The sequence below is a fragment of the Leptonychotes weddellii genome, chromosome 3 (genome assembly GCF_054177405.1).
Source record: "Leptonychotes weddellii isolate Sample4059 chromosome 3, ASM5417740v2, whole genome shotgun sequence".
NCBI lineage: Eukaryota > Metazoa > Chordata > Mammalia > Carnivora > Phocidae > Leptonychotes > Leptonychotes weddellii.
In genome coordinates, this window is record NC_138371.1 from 49,333,427 (window position 1) to 49,352,682 (window position 19,256).

Here is a 19,256-nt window from a genome sequence, read left to right on the forward strand (position 1 = left end):
TGCACAAACAATGAATCATGGAACACTTCATCTAAAACTAATGATGTAATGTATGGGGATTAACATAAGAATAAAAAAAAAAAAAAAAGAACATGCCAGTCAGGCTAATCCTGTTTCCATTAACAGTCAACTCGAGTGAAGGTGAAATCTTAGAGGACGAATACCTTCCCATCCCATCATGTGTCAAGAGTGTGGACTCTGAGATCAGATGAACAGGTTCAAATCCTGGCTCTGCCACTTAATAATGGTGACCTGGGCAAGTTACTGAGCCTTTCGTTCCTCAGTTTGCTCATCTACAAAATGGAGATAACAATTACACCCAGATGATAGGGTAGTAATGAGAATTAGAAAAGAGACTATTTAAAACATTAAAAATGCTGCCTTGCCACAGTAGCGCTCATTGTTTTTAGAAAATGTTTACTTTCACTAACTGTTCTCTGTATCTTCTTTCCACATTGCAGCTACTTCACTTTTCTTTGTTACTGGTCTTTCTCATTCCAGATTTGCATATTCTACAGAGAACTTGGAACTTATAATACATAGGACAACTGGGCTTTTAAGTGCTTTTTTAGTATATCATGTCCCAAAGTCTAAAACCTAACCAAAATACGATTGGTATTACCAATACACTGCTTTTATTTACAAAATTTGTAGACTTAAGTATCACTAGAATTATTTCTATAAAACCCTCCTGATTTCTTGATTATACTTTTCACCATCCCTGAGCTATTAAAATGCAAAACTAATTGTTGTAAGTGTAGCATCTGTGGAACATTATGTGTCAGGAGTAAGATTCCTCACAGTGGTTTCATTTTCTCTCCCCGGTTAAGCATCTCTGGGGCCCCAGTGGTACCCACAGGACACACATCCGACAGGATTCTCAAGCTGCCTGATGAACTCTCACCCCTTTGGCAGCTTTATTGTCATTCCTGTGAAGTTACTGTACCTCTCAGTCATATGAGATCTTGCCCTCATTTCATTACTAATTAAATTCGTTTTTACAGAGTCATAAATTAATTATTTGAGGTAAAATTAATGAAATCTGTACCTCACTCCAAGATCTTTTTTAACTTTGGGTAATTAAATTTCAGAGTTATCACGTTAATCTTTATTAGTATTTGAAGGAAATGACTGACACAAAATTGAAGGCTTCAATTTCTTATGTAGTAGGAGAGGCTCTGTCTTAGGGGTAGGTGGACAAATTAAAAGGTGCTCGTTCCACCAGCAACCTCCCTTCATTGTCTTGCATGGCTGGTGGGCCTACATTGGACATGGGTAGGAAACTTGCTAATTTATCTTTAGGCCAGAGCAAATGGGATCTGACTCTAAGGTCATTTGTTGTTCTAAAGGCATGTGTGTTTTATGAGCTTTCATGTCACTTTTCTCTTTCTCATGAGAGGTGAAAAATGACAATGTGAGACTCAGTCTCTTTTTTTATGAACAAGTACATTAGATTCCTAATTGTTGGTGATAACTTGGTTTTCACTTAATGAATATAGCCTTGAGCATCCGTCATCATCGAGAACAAGGAACTTAGTGTTACATAAATGTTTTACCCTATTGGATTAGTAAATGGTTTGTTAACTGGCTGATCCCCATTTCTATTCAAAGAGCATCTTTAGATAAATGAAGCTTTTGAATCACACCCCCAGGAAAAACTCTTGGCAAACATACTGTGCTTTTTGCCATAGGGTTCTCAAAGTATCTTAGAGAAATATTAAAAAGTAAACCTTTAGAAAAAAAGACTAGACCATTTTGCAAAAACCCATAACTCATCTTTTCCCGCAGGACTGACTGATTTAAACAAGGGAACATAATTTAATGTTACTTAACTTCTGTTATCCTAAAGCCTGAAGCTTGATAACTTTTATCGACTCATCCCTATCATGAAAGAGCAGACCCACTTTGAATGTTCCCTGTTCCTGGGGCTTCCCTATCAGGGCGGGGTGAACTAACAGCTGACTTGTTCCATTCAGCTCTCGGGTAACTGGAGTCCGCGAGATGATGGGATGCATTGAGAGGCGAGTGGACCAACTGACCCAACAGTGTTCAGCGCACAAAGAATTTGCTCTTAAGAAACAGCAATTAACTGCCTCGGTGGAGGGCCACCTCAAGAAGGTAGTCTCTTAAATGTGCCCTCCGTCGGCTACTACTTAGATACAGCTCCTTCCTTGGTGATACTAGACAAGGTGATACTGGGTACCGCACCTGCAGCGTGGGGCATGGTGGGAGGATGGTGGCACATCTCCTTTGGCTTCCCTTAGGTTCCACATTGGGTTTTATCATTGAGCAGCATAGAGTTATAGTTCACTACTGCTCAGCAACCATTCCTCTCCCAGGTTGCTGAAACTTGCTGTGTAATCCTCCCCGCCACACCAGCCAGCCCTGAACACGTACACACAAATGTAGTTCTTGCTCTGCATAGAACTGAACCGTGTGCATATTGGGACAGTGTCCTTGTTTTATGTGGGCCTGTGCCTGGTTCCAATATGTACACATTTCAGTTAACATGGTATCATACAACATGAGGACGGCACATAAATACCAAAAGTGATGTTTTAGGGATTTCCAGGGAAAAGTTGTCATTATCATACTTTATTGAAGCAGGTCAGCACAAAGGACGTGGTCATTCCAAATAAAAACATACATGTGAAAATCCTTTTTCTGCAGAGTGGATACAATGACTCGGTACAGGAGAAATTTATTTCCTGTTTTCAAAGAGGAATAAAACCAGGCAGCTGCTGTTTGGCTAAATAAAAAATTGCTTATCTGTAGCTGGGATGTACAGCGAAAACTAGCTCAGGGACATTAATGCTAATGAAACTTGATGCCCCCGCTGGGTCTCAGATTTTCAACGATGTCTTCATCTGATACAGTGGACTCATATGCCTGACTTAAACAAGTAGAATTAGTAGACTTCACGGGAGAGGACATTAAATAACCACGTCTCTATCCACATTGCCCTCCCACCTGTTATTGATCCCGAAACTTGGGAATCTGAGACTTGTTCCGATGCCTGGGTCCAGGGAGAATCCAAATATGGCAGCAGCTGCAGAGCCACATTCCCTGGAGCTTGAGACTCAAGCTAATTTGGTGGTGGTGGACAACACAGTAGGAACTCAGACAACTGTTGCTCCTTGTCTTACTGCCAATTCAGAGCCAACTTGTCTGTGGGAGGTATGGGCCCTGGTGAGAGCCAGAAGATGAAGAATGTAACTTGGATGTTATAGAACCCTTTAAAGAATACTTTCCCATTGATTCGTGTGTACTAAAAATCAAATCATAGTCCCCCACATTCATCAATTACATGGCCCACGTGGGCCCCTGTGTTTTACAGTCACATGTACAGGGTTTGGTACTGCCCCAGGGCTCCTAAATGTAGCAACCTCCAGGGTGATTTAATACCCAGCTTTGGACCTTTACTTCAAGATGTGCCTTTAGTGGGCCCCCTTCAACTTACAGTGGATGATTATGAGTTAATTAATCAGATAAATTCATCTCTGCTGATGTGTTAGCAAGTGCATTATCTTTTCTAGGTAATATAGGTGATAAGTTCTTAGAAGATGTGGATGATTGTTTATATCTCATTGCTGTTAATAAAATATATGTCTGTTAATAAATATATGTCTTTAAACATATACCCTGGGTATGTGGTGGGTCAGTAGCATTACCTCATATGAAGAGCAACATTATTAATTTTAACATGACATTCTAAAATATTTAAAACTATTTTTAGTTGGAAATTGGTATATCCATTTAAAGTACAATGGGAATAGAGAGAGTAGTATTTATCTTTTCTATACATATGCAGACATGTATGCAAGTACATATTACTAAGACTGCAATATATTCTTTATTGCTAAAGGTGGAAATGTCAATTCAGAAAATCAGTCCAGTACTTTCCAGTGCAATGGATGTCGGTTCCAGCCTTTCTGAATCAGGGAAGATTTTGAGTAAATACTTGGAACTAGATATGGAAGCTAAGGTAAATTAAATAGGAATTATTGTGGTTATGATTTTGTAAATATGACTTCTTTTCTTTATATTCAGTGGCTATAAAACTTAATGCTAGCTCTCTTGAGGGTTGCAATTCTAAATTAATATTGTGGTAAATAATGACTTAAAACTTCTATTATGTGTATCTAAATTATTTATACTTATATGTGCATTTATTAGGGTGTTCACTGAACTTTGAGTTCACTGAAACTTTGTAACCTGGTATTAAACACTCATCTGGCCCCTTTTCCTTGCCTGGGAGATGTTAGCAACTCCTTTTGGGATGCCACAGGACGCAGGGAGAGTGTTTCTCTAAGACTATTTGTGATTTTCTGCTAGAGTAAGTTACGAAAGAAAATTCCCAGAAGCAATATGCATTAATGCAGGATTCCAGGAAGCAAATAAAAAACACGATCTTGCTGCAAGCCCAACGTTCAGGGACAGAAAATACCCTCCTCTGGCTCCTCCTCACCCCTTTCCCCCTGGGACTTAGGTTCAAATATTCCTGCTAGTAGCTCCACCTCTGCACTGAGTCCCAGCCGGCGCAGCAGATGTTTAGAAAGGTGAGTCTAGCAGCTCTCCCAGCTCACCCAAGTCAGTAGGCAATGGCCTTGTTATTCCATCGGTTCTCAGCCAGAAGACCTCCTTCATGTTTGGGAACTCACAGACACACCGATGTTTTTAAATGGAATTTTTTTAACTCATTATTTCAAATGTTTAAAATAAAACATATGTCTAAATTCAATTTCACTATTATATTTTAAGAATTGTAGAAGAAGGGAGGAAATGGCACAGGGAGAAACTCCCCTGCTTCCTCCTACCCAGAGTGCTATCTGGAAGCAACACTTGGAAATGAAAATTAGCTTCATTCAGTGGAGTACTTGGGAAGCATATTAAATACAAGCAGGGAAGCAATTCCTTCTTGCTGCAAATGACAGTGAAGCTTTTTTCTTTCATTTTTGCTTGATTCCTAGTTCAGTCTCACATAAAATTTTACATGGCTCTTTCTGTGGCAGTTGCAGATGTAATGCCTACCATACTGGCTTCTCCGTTCTCTGTGAGATTTTACCTGCCAGGAAGTACACTCAAAAGAAGACCCAGAAGAGCAACCCTGTGGGCTACTTAGATTTCATATATAACATTTCCCCTACCCTTGTTCAAAAACCTTTCTAGATAGAGATTTAAGTAAGACTACATAAGTGACATGTCATTTTTTATAAATTAAACAAGGAGTAAACAATTTCTATAAACTTGCCATCTCTTGTATTATTATAATATATATATAAATTATAAATTAGTTTAAGAATTTGCTAGAGCTATTATTAAATTTCCCAAATTATTAAATTATTAAATTATTAAATTTCAAAAAGCAATCCTCATGTATAATTGTTAAATAAATTACTCAAAACATTTCTGCCATTTTGTTTTATAACTTTTCATACCAAACAGACTTTCTTCTCTTTGTGACACACACACACACACACACACACACACACACACACAAATAGAATGCTCCAAATGAAAAGCAGAGCTGGTAGAGTGAGAGAATAATTTGAGATGGTTTTCATTTTAAGATTACTTTTTTTTTTTTTAAAGTTTGAAAGTTATGCCTTTTTTTCATTGAGGAGAGTTCTGGTACAAGTTCAATTAATAATTGTAATAGATGGATGTACAGAAGGTAATGAAATGTGAATGTTCATGATTCCCCTGTCAGCTTCTGACCCACTGTGCTTTGCTTTCATAGGAGACAGCACATGAATTAGAAGCAGCTGCAAAACTTATGACAGAGAAAAATGAATTTGAACCTGATGAAGTGGCATTGCTTTCTTCTAAAGCTAAATGGCTAGAGGAAGAATTAAAAATACTTGGCCAAAGCATCGGCTCCAGGTCACAAGTCCTGCAAACTTATGTGGCATTTCTAAAGTCCTCAGAAGAGGTATGGTGCCCACGTGTGGACCTTCTTCAGCAAAGTGGACTCTGCCCTTCTTCCTGCTTTCTCTGGGGGTAGAAGCCCTGCTGGGTTGTCCCGTATCCTCCACTCCCATGCGTGTACTCACTTACTGGCCCTTTATTCTCCAAGGCACCATACAAGAACTCAAAGAGTAGGTTGTTCTCCTAAAAAATAATGCAAGTGTTGGGTGTAGATACAAATAAGCAAGGTGGTTGTGTTGGAACGCTTTTTACTGTGGCCTACAAGCATTTATAATATCCTAAACAGAGAACAAAATTATTTAAAAATAAGTCATCTTCCACCATGGATCTCTTTGAATACTCAACAATTACTTCGATTCATTTAAAATGCATACACAGAATCAGAAATTATGGGCTTTTGGGTCGTCTCAGATCTGTCTTGTTTGATGCCTTTTTTTAAAAATTTTTTATTGTTATGTTAATCCTATAACAAGTTTACCTCGGAGAGCTTCTTCTGAGGCACTATTTTGACAGGGTCATACTAGAGAATCTGTGAAATTCCCTCCCGCAGACTACGGTTCCATCTCTCAGAGGTCCCAGTCTCTGGGAGATGGTATCAGTAATGGAAAAGGGCTAGGGTGCCACCTAGGAGCACGCACACTCTGCCACTCTCAGGGAGGCGGGCACTGGCCTAGCGGGAGGTAGAGCCTACACGGTCCACTCTGGGGTAAAGCCAACCAAAGTTAGGGAGCATGCTTGAATTTTTCTCACCCCCACCCTCCCACTGTCACCGGTCCGCCCCCACCCCCAGCCCACCAGCGTCCTGCCTGAGCACATCTCCTCTGTCAGCTCTCATTCTGTAATGTTCTGAATTCTCACCCCTCAGGAAGAAGGCCATGCCCAGTCCCAGCAAATCTCAGGTAACCACTGCCCCATTCCATGTCTTTACTCCACCTTTTGTCACCTAAACTTTTATTTAGTTTTTCTTAGCCCTGAACCCTTATGGTTTGGGAAAGGTATTGCAATTGACAGGATTATCCTGTTGAACATTTTTATTCGGAACTTGAAATGGTGGAGAAGGTACAAAGAAATGCTGTTTTCTGTGTCTTCATTGCCAAAAATGCACCTGCTTGGCTTCTACTTCAGCATCTACTTCCATGGCCGGTTCTGGCCTTTGGGACCAAGAGCCTCTCTAGGGCTGGACCTTAGCTTTGCAAGAAACACTTTCTCAGAAGGACCTCACATCTTTCCACCCTCCCTGCGTTCACTAAATCTGTTTTGCTCCCTGGTGGAGCCTTCTGTCCTTCTCATGTTGGCGGTGCTCTCAGTCTGTCACCCTCCAACCCCCTCGGGCTCTCCTTCTTTCCTCACCAGCTCCTGGTTATTCATTTCCAGCCCACTCTCCATCCTGTCATCACCCTGCCGTCCACCCTGACTCTCCCTGCCAATTCCCAATACCAGGCCAAACCAACCCTCCGTTTACTCAGCTTTCAGACACTCTATGGAAAATCATACGGTTGTGCTGATTGGCACTGTTACAATGTATGGGTGGCTGCCTCCGCCGGGGTCCCCGTACACTCCCTTGTTGGCGCCCATTCAGTAGTGATTCTCAAACATCTTACCCCAGTTTCCATCCCTAAATCTCAACCAAGGCCCTTTCCTTGTATGTGACTGACACATATGACAAAAAATCCTTGGCCTCCTTCGACTTCAAACCTATTGACACATGGCATTCCCCCAGTTGCCAATAACGTGAAGCCTCTGTTTGTGCCCAACATGAATCAGCCGTCAGTCCTTCCCTGCACGCGCCTATGCCCTTCAGAATCAAGCTTCAGCTAGATCCATCCTCCACTTGTTCAAATCTGCTTTTTCTGTTGCTTCCTTCTTGTGGGTCTACAGCCATGGCCGATGGTGTTACCCTCACCAAGGCTGCCACTCTGTAATTGTCCTTCCCTTCGCGCCTGCGCTCTCTGAACGGGAAGATGACACTTCTCGCCTCTGCCTGCCTGTCCTCCCCAAGCCTCGCCCCGCTGCCTCTAGTGTATTCCCTCTTCAGTCCTGCCATTTACCACCCTTTCCCTCCAATGACATTGTCCTGATAAGCTACTTGCTAGTTGACAAATGAGATGCTGTATTTTCAGTCCTCATCCCCGTTAATCTCTCTGGCACATTTAACTCTCTCGCTCTCACCTCCTGTGACTTTTTAAAAGGCAGATTTGTTGAAGTACAATTTACATAGGATAAAATTCCCCTGTTTTAGAGTGTGAGGATTTTTAGTATATTTATAGAGCTGTGCAGGCATCGCTACACTCCAGTGTTAGTATATTTCCATCACCCCAAATAGGGGCCTGCTGCATACTTTTAGTCAATCCTGGCTTCCATCCTCCAGCCTCAGGCAAGCACGGAAATGCTTTCTGTCTCTGTAGATTTACCTTATTTGGATATCAACTTAAGTGGCATCATCTTGTCTACTTCTTTATCTGTTCCTTCTCCTTTTTCCTCATTTAGTTTGCTGTTTCTGAAGTGTGGTGAGTCATGGAGCTCTTACCTGTGCTCTCTTTTGGACATACTATACACTTTCTATACAAAATCACATCCCTGCCTGCGGTTTTAATACACTAATAACTCAAAAATGGTTCCTCAGCCCCCTCTCTTCCAAGCCCCAGACCAATGCTTTCAACTTCCAATCATACTAATTCCCTATATATCCTGTAGGCTTGTAAAGCTCAACAAAACACAACCAGTTATCTGTTTTTCAAACGTGTTTTTCTTCTGTGGCTTGGCATTGGATTAATGACCCCATCAGTTTTCAGAAGTCCCATGTAGAAGCTTCAAAGTCTTTTCCAAGACCTCTCTCAATGAGCACTTGTTTTGTACGAGCCCCATTCTTTTCATTCCTGATTTCATTTATTTACTTAAAGATTTTATTCACTTATTCGAAAGTGAGAGAGAGAGCACAAGCGGGGGGGGAGGGGTAGAGGGGGGACGGAGAAGCAGACTCCAGGGAGGCTGAGGGGGTCTCAATCCCAGGACCCTGGGATCATGACCTGAGCCGAAGGCAGATGTGTAACCAACTGAGCCACCTAGGCGTCCTCATTCCTGACTTCGTTTAATCCTTATAACACCTCTATGTTTAGTTACTATTATTCCTCTTTTACAAATAAGGAAAACTGAGACTCTAAGAAGTTAGGGTATCCAAGATCAAACAGCTAGTAAATGTCACAGCTGAAGTTTAATCCCTAGCCTCCTCCCTTTGGTCTTTTCTTGTATTGAAGGCCATGCTATCCCTTGTTTATCTATAGGGACAACCTAAAAGATTTCTGAATTCCCCTTCCCCTCCACCTGAACCATCACTTCCTCAGTTCAAGCCCTCACCATCTCTTGCTCAGCTTAAAGAAGTTGTCTTCTGCCTGTTCTGCTTCCTGTAATTATCCGCTTCACTCCTTTCAAAAAATGGTCATTCTAAAGCAAATCTGATCATGTTACCTCTTGACATTCAGGTAATATGACAAATGTAATTTGTGAAACAAATTATAAATAACTTTTTTTTTCAAATTATAAATAACTTTTACTAAAAATGGGTGATGGGTATTAAAGAGGGCACGTTCTGCATGGAGCACTGGGTGTTATACACAAACAAAATCATGGAACACTACATCAAAAACTAATGATGTGATTAACATAACATATGGTGATTAACATAACATAATAAAATTTAAAAAAAAAAAGAAAAAATGGATGAAGTATTGAAGTTTATCATTAATTCCCTTAAAGCATAAACTAGTACAGATTCAAGGGAATTCCCATAAATGGCATCATTCTCACTTGCATTCAAGTTTCTTTGAGCCATGGAAAAGGAGGATGAATTAAAATTTATGTTTTGAGAGTTGCATATAACCGACAGCCCATCAAATTGACATCCCAGCCTGTAGCATACAGCCCCATAGAAGTGCTGATAGTTATGCTGATTCTGAACCATTGTGACAGCTATCAGTTGTTTCAAACTAATGAGAATCTGTCACATCATGTTGGTTAGAGTAGAAAACAAGTTGAAACCTGCTGGCTGCTTTATCCAGCACCGTGATTCCTCTAGCTTCTTTCTTAACCACTCAGCTCATGCAACCTGAACTTCACTCACACTAAGATCTTTTATGGCACTCTGAACCAGCCAGTGTTTTCACACTTGTGCCTTCACACTTGTTAACCCTTCCGTCTGGGATCCCCTTCTACTGCCTCTTACCCTGGATAATTCTGAAAGACACAGGTCAAAGGTCACTTCCTTTGGGTAGTTCTTCCCTATTTATTCCATGTAGAGTTGGTGGTCCCTCCTCAGTGGGCCCATAACATTGTGTGTATACTTGTCTTTGTGTTAACGATAATTTGCTTATGGTTCTCTTTCTCCCAGAACTATCTTTGGGAACCCAAGGGAATGAATCCTTAATTCTTTTTTTTTTTTCAAAGACTCTACTTATTTATTTGACAGAGAGAGAGACAGCGAGAGAGGGAACACAAACAGGGGGAGTGGGAAAGGGAGAAACAGGCTTCCCGCCGAGCCGGGAGCCTGATGTGGGACTCGATCCCGGGACCCCGGGATCATGACCTGAGCCGAAGGCAGTCACTTAACCAGCTGAGCCACCCAGGCGCCCCAATCCTTAATTCTTACCAGGGAAACTTAGGAGCCTCCATGGAGGAGGTAGCCATTTCACTAGTTCATGAAGGATAAGTAGAAAATTAAGGAAAGCTCATTCTAGGCTGAGGAAACAAGCATCAGCAAAACAGAAGCATGAATAAATGTAAAATGGGAAATGAGGATAGAACTTCTGTTTCTGAGCACCATTTGCAGGCCCACCTATTAAGTTCATTTAAATGATGAATGATGTTAATATCTTTAAAATATGGTGACTAACCATTGCCTGAAATTTCTCACCTTGTTTAGATTGCTTTTGGTAGTTATGAGCTCTTCGAGTCTTGTTCTATTGGCCATTAAATATTACTCAAAATGCATAAAAGCTTGTGTCAGAATTTTTCTATTTCTACATTACCCAATTACATATTAATCTATAGTTCTACAGGCACATTTGATTTTATATAAGCTCTGATCAAAGAGTGATTTAAAATAATCTAGTACTGCTAGCATTGGTTAGCAAATGAGAAAATATAGTTTTAGGCAGGCGAAGTAATGTACCTCAGTAAGATAAGCCTATGGAGGCAGCTTAATATTAATACTTGCACAGAAAATTGGTAATTGTTTGTACTTTTTTATTCTGGTTTATCACTGATTAGAAGGAAATTGTGATTAATAATTATAAATAATTTTTCACTGGCTTACATTTCTTTCCTTCTGATTTGTATTCCCTGGTTGTGTGTGTGTGTGTGTGTGTGTGCATGCACGTGTGTATGTATCTTCCTTCTGAATTATAAAACTCGGCTTTAAAGGGACCCACACTGGTCTTTGACACAAATTGTCCCTAGTTGCAAAACATGCACATATGTAATACATAAATATGGTTTTGGCTATGGTAACTAGGTCTTATGGGTAACAAACTTGTCAGCTTAATTTGCTACTGAGGGGTAGTCTTATCTGTCAACAACCTAAATGGATTTTCGTGTCTTTTCAGTAATTGACAATATTCAATAATAACTTAAAGAATTCTGAAATGTAGTTTCTGTTTAATTTTTACATAGGTTTTTACTAGAATCTACTGCTATTTTTCTTTAAAAATGTTTTTAAGTGTTCTTAATTTTCATTTATACTCTCCTTTTTTTTTTCTTTTTCTTTTAGGTACAGGAGCAGTGTCAGAGCCTAAAGGAGTTTTACCAAACTGAAATCCTGCAGAAGGAAGAGGATGATGCTGAAGCCAAGCATCGATCTGACTCAGCTGAGAAGCAATGGCAGCTATTTTTGAAGAGGAGTTTTTTAACTCAAGACCTAGGGCTTGAGTTCCTTAATTTAATAAATATGGTAAGAATGACATTAAATGTGTTACACCTTCTGCAAGGATACCTTGTCAAAGTCAAAACCATAAATTCAAAAGTCCATCTGTCTGCTAATCAGCCTTGCTGGTTTAGGAAGTTGTTTTTGGTTTTATTATTTTTTTTGTTATTTTTTATTTTTTTTTTTAGCTTTATTCAACCCAGAACAGTCCTAAAACTGAGCATTTATATGCTTATTTGGTCTTAGACCTCCTATTCATTTCTAGTGAAGGCTATTTTAACTATTAAGAAGAAAGAGTGACTATAATTCAAATACAACATTGCCATTATTACATAGAGACCTCAGTAGAAGTCCATCCGGAAGTTGTATTATTTTGACAGCGTGCAAAAAGGTCCTTACAAACTTTCCAGGGGTTAAAGACAACATCTAGGGTGAATCATCATTTTGAAGAATTTCTTACCATAGCAGATCTTTTCATAGTAAAACTCCATTATATTTAGAAATGTACTTCAAAATTTTAGTTGTCGAGTTGTATCTGTAAAATACTAGAATTTTTATATCAACCCATGACCCATATAAAGTTCTCTACAGAGTTTTAAAAAAATGGCTAATCCACCTCTCCTTTAATACCTCAAGTATCTTCCTAATGAAACTGCTCATTTTGTTGTTACAAAATTCCAGCTACTAGAAACCTTTTTTTTTTTTTTTAATGTTAAGCCAAATCTGGCTTCATATCTCTTTCTAACCCTCTGTAGCTACACAGGGGGAAAAAGTGTTCATATTTCATTCTTCTCACACATGAAAGTCCTTCAAACACTGAAAATAGTTGCTATGTCTAATCTGGGTTTTTCCAGTAGCTAACCACATAGAAATCCTTTCTATCATTTATGAGATAGCTTCGTTTCTCTTTCCATCCTAATTCTCCCTCCCAGAATTTTCTATGGTTTGTCAAAATCATTCATAAAATGTAACCAAAAAGTGAGGTCCAACTTCAACACAAAGTACAAGAAAGTGGACTTCATCCTTTACTAAGGAGACCTAAGATTATGCTAACATTTTTAGCAATAATTTCACTTTGCTGGCTCATATTAGGCTTGTGATCAAATAAAACTCCCCTTACATTTTCATTGCAATTCCTACCAAGCTACTTCTCTCCCATCTTATATTGGTCAGGCATTTATCTTTTACATACAAATGCAGGCCTTTATATTTATTCCTATTTAATGTCATTTTGTTAGTCTTTACCCATGATTCCATCTTGTTAAAATAATTCTGAATCTGCTCTCTTTTCTGAATTTAATTCTATACATTTTATAAGTAGCCCTTCTGTGGCTGCAAGTAGATTTTTAATAAAAGTGTCTAGGGGCAAGTCGACTTCCCAATCCATTAAGCCATCACTTGATTAACCCGTTTATTAAACGGTCATGGACACTTCCAATAGTACTTCATTTCAACCACTAATTCACAACTTTTTTCCTAAGTCTGTCGTGAGCGAGATAGAACAAAAGAGTGCCTACCTACCAATTATCCTATCAATTACGTAAGTATAATTTGGCATAAATCAGGTTGACTCCTTGTGATCGAGGAATTCTTTCCAAAGTTCTCACAAACTACTTGATCCATGATAAACTTATTGCACTGATTTTCAGTGTAAGGCTTACCAATCTGTAAATGATGTAGACCATCCTTTTCCCCCTTGTGAAAATCAGGGCATTTTCCTTTCTCTAACTTTCTGGCCCTTCTCTTATTTTCTGTCGATTTGCAAAGATAACTGACATCTGCAATTTTCCCAGTACTCTGAAATGTGATGAGTCTCAGTCTGGAGTCTGAATTCATTTGGAAGAGTTAGGTTCTATAACTATTCTCATCACTTTGAGCTACAATTTTCTCTTTTTTTGTGTGATTTTTTTTTATTATTATGTTCCGTTAGCCAACATATAGTACATCATTAGTTTTTGATGTAGTGTTCAATAATTCATTGGTTGCATGTGCAATTTTCTCTTTATGTACTCTCTCCACTTTTACTGTTTGAAGACTATTCTTATTAAATCTATGAGGAAACAAAATAAGTATTAAATAGTGCTAATTTATCTAATGCTATTCTTAAGCATCAGAGAAAACTTGCTAAGCAATTTGCCCATGTTCTTATGTTATACAAGTGCTTTATTGTAAAAACTAATTAAGTTATTTTTCATTTGGAACATTTAGAACACGTATTATCTATCATCTTTTACATTTTTACTCAGTCTCTTGATTGTGTACTTCTCTAATTTGTATTCACAATGGAATTCAAATATTTGCAAACTACATTTTTATGTCTATCCTTTTTATTACTAACTTCATTTCAGAAATTTATTTTCCAGTTCTGAAATTTCCAGTTGGATCTTTTTTTATTAGATTTCAATTGCCAGTGAAATTCTCTCTCTTGTCCTCTCTCCATCTCTCCTGTACTTTCTTGACCATATTAATCATGGATATTTTAAAGTGTTTGTTGGCTAATTCCAATATCTGGGCCTGGAGTTGTTTCTGTTGTCTACTTTTCTCTTGGTTTCCAATCATGTAGTCCTGTGTTGGCAGGACCCATGAATCAAATCTATCAAATCTCAGGCATTATGTATAAAACACATGCTTTACCCCGAGGTCCTTACCACTTTCATATAATAAATTCCTCCTTATTGATAAGAATTAAGATCCACCTAATAGTTAACTTTAATGGTTCAGTGACATGCTGAGATAAGAAATTATTGGTAAAGCAAGTAAAACACATTTTTAATCCTCTTCATATTTTTTGGGCCATTAGGCTTTTAAACAAACATTATTGTTGAAATGTGGTAACCAGTTTTGTTGTTAAAAGGGAAGGCCAACTGGCATTTTCCACTGAGTGTCCTGCTCTTGATTAGGTTGCTGTGGCTCATCTTTTCAAGCTTGAAACTGAAAAATTTTCAGTTCATCTAAAAAAAAATCATCAAGATCAGAGAAATTGATTTAGGTGAGAAATCTGGCAGACATCTTGATGAAAGTGTCAATTTACTAATTTATAGTGGTGAATATCAAAGATGCTATCCAGGTTACTGCCTTCCTGTTATCAACGTATCTAGAAAACAAAACACACCATTAACTGTGCCTGAATTCAAACGGAAAATGGGTAATTTAGTACCCTATTAGATAAGATTATGACAAATTTTTCCATGCCCCTACACAGAAGTAGGGTGAGTATTGTGTTTACTAACTAGACCTTGGACAAATTATTTAATATTCCTGAGTGGTCAAAATTTTAAGTCTGCCAAGTGCATCATCACTCTTCTTGAATCCTGCTAGCTAGACAGCAACAAATACTACTGTGCTCTCCCTTTTCCAGACCTCACTCGAATCATGCCCTGTGGATTTTGCTTGACACTGATATGCTGCAATTTCCAAGTTTACATTAAATTATATGTTATATTTTAATTAATAGTTACTTAATAGTATGTGAAAGATACCCTAACTTTATAGCATAGGTAAAAAAATATATTATTTGCAATGGGTTTTGCTGAAGTTGTCTAGTATCTTTTATGATATATTAGAATCTTGTTAACCATAATTGCAGCATATATCATTTTATTTCTGAACCCCCAAATTCATGGGAGGAAATCTCATTTAGGACCTGCAATTATATTCTTTTGTAATTAATCAGTACTTTATTATGTCTAAATTGATATAAAAATATAAATATGAAATATTGATGTCCTTTAAAATAATTTAAAAATAAGATGGAGTTTTAAAATATTGTTGCATATTTATGACACTATCTTCTGACTACAGTTTAAAAGATCCCTTGACTTTTAGATACCTAGCTGTAATTGCAATTATAGACAACCATGCATATTTGCTCCTTAGAAATTTAATGATTTATTGAGAAAGGCTGGCCATCAAAGTAAAAACCATTGTTTTGTCAACCAAATATTCAAATATCACATTTTGTATGTGCAAACATAAAAAAAACACTAGGTCTTACTCTTTACTTCTCTTATCCTTCTGCCTCCAATTGAATTTCCCCTTGTTTAAAAACAGTGTTTAAAGGTTTTCCGATCAGTCAACCAGAACATATAGAAGTTGGGAAAAGGGCTCTGCATTTAGATATTGTGATTCTAGTGCATAAAAGAGATACAAATATAGAGATATGTAGACGTATACATTTCAGTTCTCACAAAAGGGAGTAACTTCAAGCACAGTTCACAAGAAAAATTTAAAATAATCATAGTATATACAATGGGATAGTTTAAAGAGAAAAACAGACCCCTCATATTCCTGATACTAAGATTTTGACACATTCTAATGAGTGTGTTAAAATTAAAGGTGGACTACACTTCAAAACTTATGCATTAAAATAATCTTGACTTCAACATTTCTGGTTCCTGGTGCTCATTCTATCACCCCTTAAGCCCTAGGAAATAACCAGACCCTGGCCAGGGGTGCGAGGGTTGGGACTCAAACACCACTGAGGTTTTGAAGAACTCAGGACCTGGTGTCCAAGCATAGAATATAGGTTCTGAGAGCCCCACTGTGCCTTCACACAAGCATTCCAGACTTGTCCTGATATCAGAACCGTGCCCTGCATTGGCTATGATCAGGTGTTTGCTTCCTAAAATAGTGTATGCAAAAATGTTGTGTCTCTTGGGAAAGAAAAGCCATTATATGGATTATTAATTTAACAGGCAAAAAGGGATGAAATATTAAATGCGAAAAGTGAAGTGCACTTTATGGAGAACACTATGGAAAGCCAGAAGGCAGAAAGAGAAGAACTCAGCCACCTTCGGATGACATGGCAACTTAAAGCCATTGCAAGCAAGCCTGTGAAACAGCAGTGGGGAGCATTCAAAGAACAACTTAGAAAGGTACAGGAACATGCAGTGGATATTATTAAGTCTTAAAAACGAATGAAATTCTGACATATGCTGTAGCATAGAAGAGACTTTAAAACATGATGCTAAGTGAAATAAGCCAGTCACAGAAGGGTAAATGTTGTATGATCCCACTTACATGAGGTACCAAGAGTCAAGTTCATAAAGAGAGAAAGCAGAATAGAGGTTACCGGGGCTGAGGGGAGAAGGGATGGGAGTTACTGGTAAATGGGTACAGAGTTTAGTTTGGGATGATAAAAAGTTTTGGAGGTAGATGGTGGCGGTGGGTACACACTAATGTGAATGTCCTAATTCCACCAAACTGCACAGTTAACAATTAGTTAGAATGGTAAATTTTGTTATGTATATTTTACCACAATAAAACCAGAACCAAGTAAAGGAAACTCAGGGCCTGCACTTTTGTTCACTGGTGATTTAAAACCTCGAACTCACTTGAGGTAGTGAGTGTTTTCATAGGGATGGAAAAGTTCGATGACATACTAGTCATCGCTGGAATGGTCGTTACATATTTGCTGGTGGTATCAAAGAAAACAAACTCATGACTATCTAATGTTTATTTCAGACTACTTACAACTTACAACTTCTTCAGGAAGCACTTATGCCTGTGTCTGCTCTTGACCTTGGAGGGAGCCTCCAGACCATTTTAGGTCTACAGAAAAAATGGAACGAAATGAAGCCTCAGCTCCAGGTGAAGAAACAGACTGATAGACTTGGGTGAACGGGAAAAAAATAAAAAACTGAGTCTTTCAGAGGGGAAGGGGGTGGGGGGATGGGTTAGCCCGGTGATGGGTATTAAAGAGGGCGCTTATTGCATGGAGCACTGGGTGTTATACACAAACAATGAATCATGGAACACTACATCAAAAACTAATGATTTACTGCATGGTGACTAACATAACATAATAAAATTAAAAAATAAACAAAACATAAAATGGATTGCCATATGACTTAGCAGTTGTACTCTTGGGCATTTATCTCAGAGAAATGAAAACTTATGTACTAAATACTATGTACACAAATGTTTATAGCAGCTTTATTCAAAATAGCCCCAAACTAGTAACTACCCAAGATGTCCTTCAACAGGGAATGTTTAATGATTAAACTAAACAGCCATGTCATGGAATACTACACAGCAATAAAAGGCATGAATGATTGATATACACAACAGCCTGGATGAATCTCAAGGGAATTGGCTGAATGAAAACAGCCAATCCCTAATGTTGTTTATTGTGTGATTCATTTATATAATGTTCTTGAAACAACAAAACTTGAGAGATGGAGAACAGATTACTGGTGTCAGAGTTAGGGATGGATAGGGGAGGAAATCATTATAAAGGGAGCCATGTGGTGATTGAATAATCCCTTATCTTGATTGTGGTTGTGGTTACATTAAGCTACACATGTGATAAAATTGCATAGGACTACACATATACACAGACACACAGACACACACACAAGTGCATGTGTAATTGGAGAAATCCAAAACAACTCTGTGGATTGTACGAATGTCAACTTCCTGGGTTTTATCTTGTTGTACAAGATGTTAACTTTGGGGAAGAGAAGACTGGAGAAAAGGAGCATGGAACTTCCCTGTACAATTCTTTTTTTTTTTTTTAAGATTTTATTTATTTATTTGACAGAGAGAGACACAGCAAGAGAGAGAACACAAGCAGGGGGAGTGGGAGAGGGAGAAGCAGGCTTCCCGCCCAGCAGGGAGCCCGATGCGAGGCTCCACCCCAGGACCCTGGGATCATGACCTGAGCTGAAAGCAGACGCTTAATGACTGAGCCACCCAGGCGCCCCTCCCTGTACAATTCTTTGTAATTTTCTTTGAATCTATGATTATTTCAAAATAAAGATGTTAAAAGACAACACAAAACAAAATGAAACTGTTCAGTTGAGGTTTACCTAATTAATTTTCACAGACGGGTGAATTACTTTTTTTTTTTTAAACAAAAACATTGCTTGTCTAAAACTCCACTTTAAAAAGACATTTTTCTTACTGTTGTTCTGCACTGTTCTGTATTTGATGAGACACAAACATTCAGGCCACAAAATGTCCTTAATATATTCTTATCTTAGATTATTTTAATTTATGTTAAATTATTTCCTTATTAATGTATTTATCACATATATTGACTCTAATTATTTCCCTAAGAGGTATAGACACATTTTAGATGAAGACATCTGAGAGCAAGGATGGGCAAGCTCTGACACAGAGGCCCTCCTGCCCTTTGTCCCTGAAATTGCCACTATGATGTCACTGTCCCCGCCCACTGGCACCCCAGGTTCCCAACAGCCTCCCAGGAATCTTGCTGTGCTCTCCCTGTTCTCCCTCTCAGAGAGCCCTCAGGAGATGAGATAAAACCATGAGTCATGTTCCCAGGCCCTGACTCTGAATGCATTCCATACCCTCAACCTCCTGCGGCTCCTAAACCTGATACAGCTGCCAAAAGTGATTGCTGGTCATGCTGTCCTCCTGCCTGGCTTCTTGTTCTTTGCTGCAAAGTCAA

General features: G+C 38.6%; 1 protein-coding gene and 1 long non-coding RNA gene across 14 annotated transcripts in view; one reads left to right on the plus strand and one right to left on the minus strand.

The window, feature by feature from the left end:
* The window catches only part of CCDC141 (coiled-coil domain containing 141), a 205,280-nt gene that overhangs the window by 134,040 nt on the left and 51,984 nt on the right, over window positions 1-19,256 (plus strand). For all 5 annotated transcript variants that reach the window (XM_081814059.1, XM_081814054.1, XM_081814055.1 and 2 more), the window contains exons 11-16: window positions 1,977-2,118; window positions 3,866-3,985; window positions 5,741-5,932; window positions 11,690-11,869; window positions 16,537-16,716; window positions 17,306-17,431. In XM_081814059.1, the coding sequence (XP_081670185.1) occupies window positions 1,977-2,118; window positions 3,866-3,985; window positions 5,741-5,932; window positions 11,690-11,869; window positions 16,537-16,716; window positions 17,306-17,431 (940 nt within the window). The remainder of the gene's footprint in view (window positions 1-1,976; window positions 2,119-3,865; window positions 3,986-5,740; window positions 5,933-11,689; window positions 11,870-16,536; window positions 16,717-17,305; window positions 17,432-19,256) is intronic.
* LOC145720512 (uncharacterized) overlaps window positions 1-19,256 on the minus strand; it is a 106,748-nt gene that overhangs the window by 81,158 nt on the left and 6,334 nt on the right. The window contains exon 3 of one of the 9 annotated variants that reach the window (XR_014143503.1): window positions 3,055-3,186. The exons of the other annotated variants lie outside the window; for them this stretch is intronic. This is a non-coding gene — a long non-coding RNA (uncharacterized LOC145720512). Of the gene's footprint in view, window positions 1-3,054; window positions 3,187-19,256 lie in introns of those variants that run through there. 9 annotated transcript variants of the gene reach the window in all.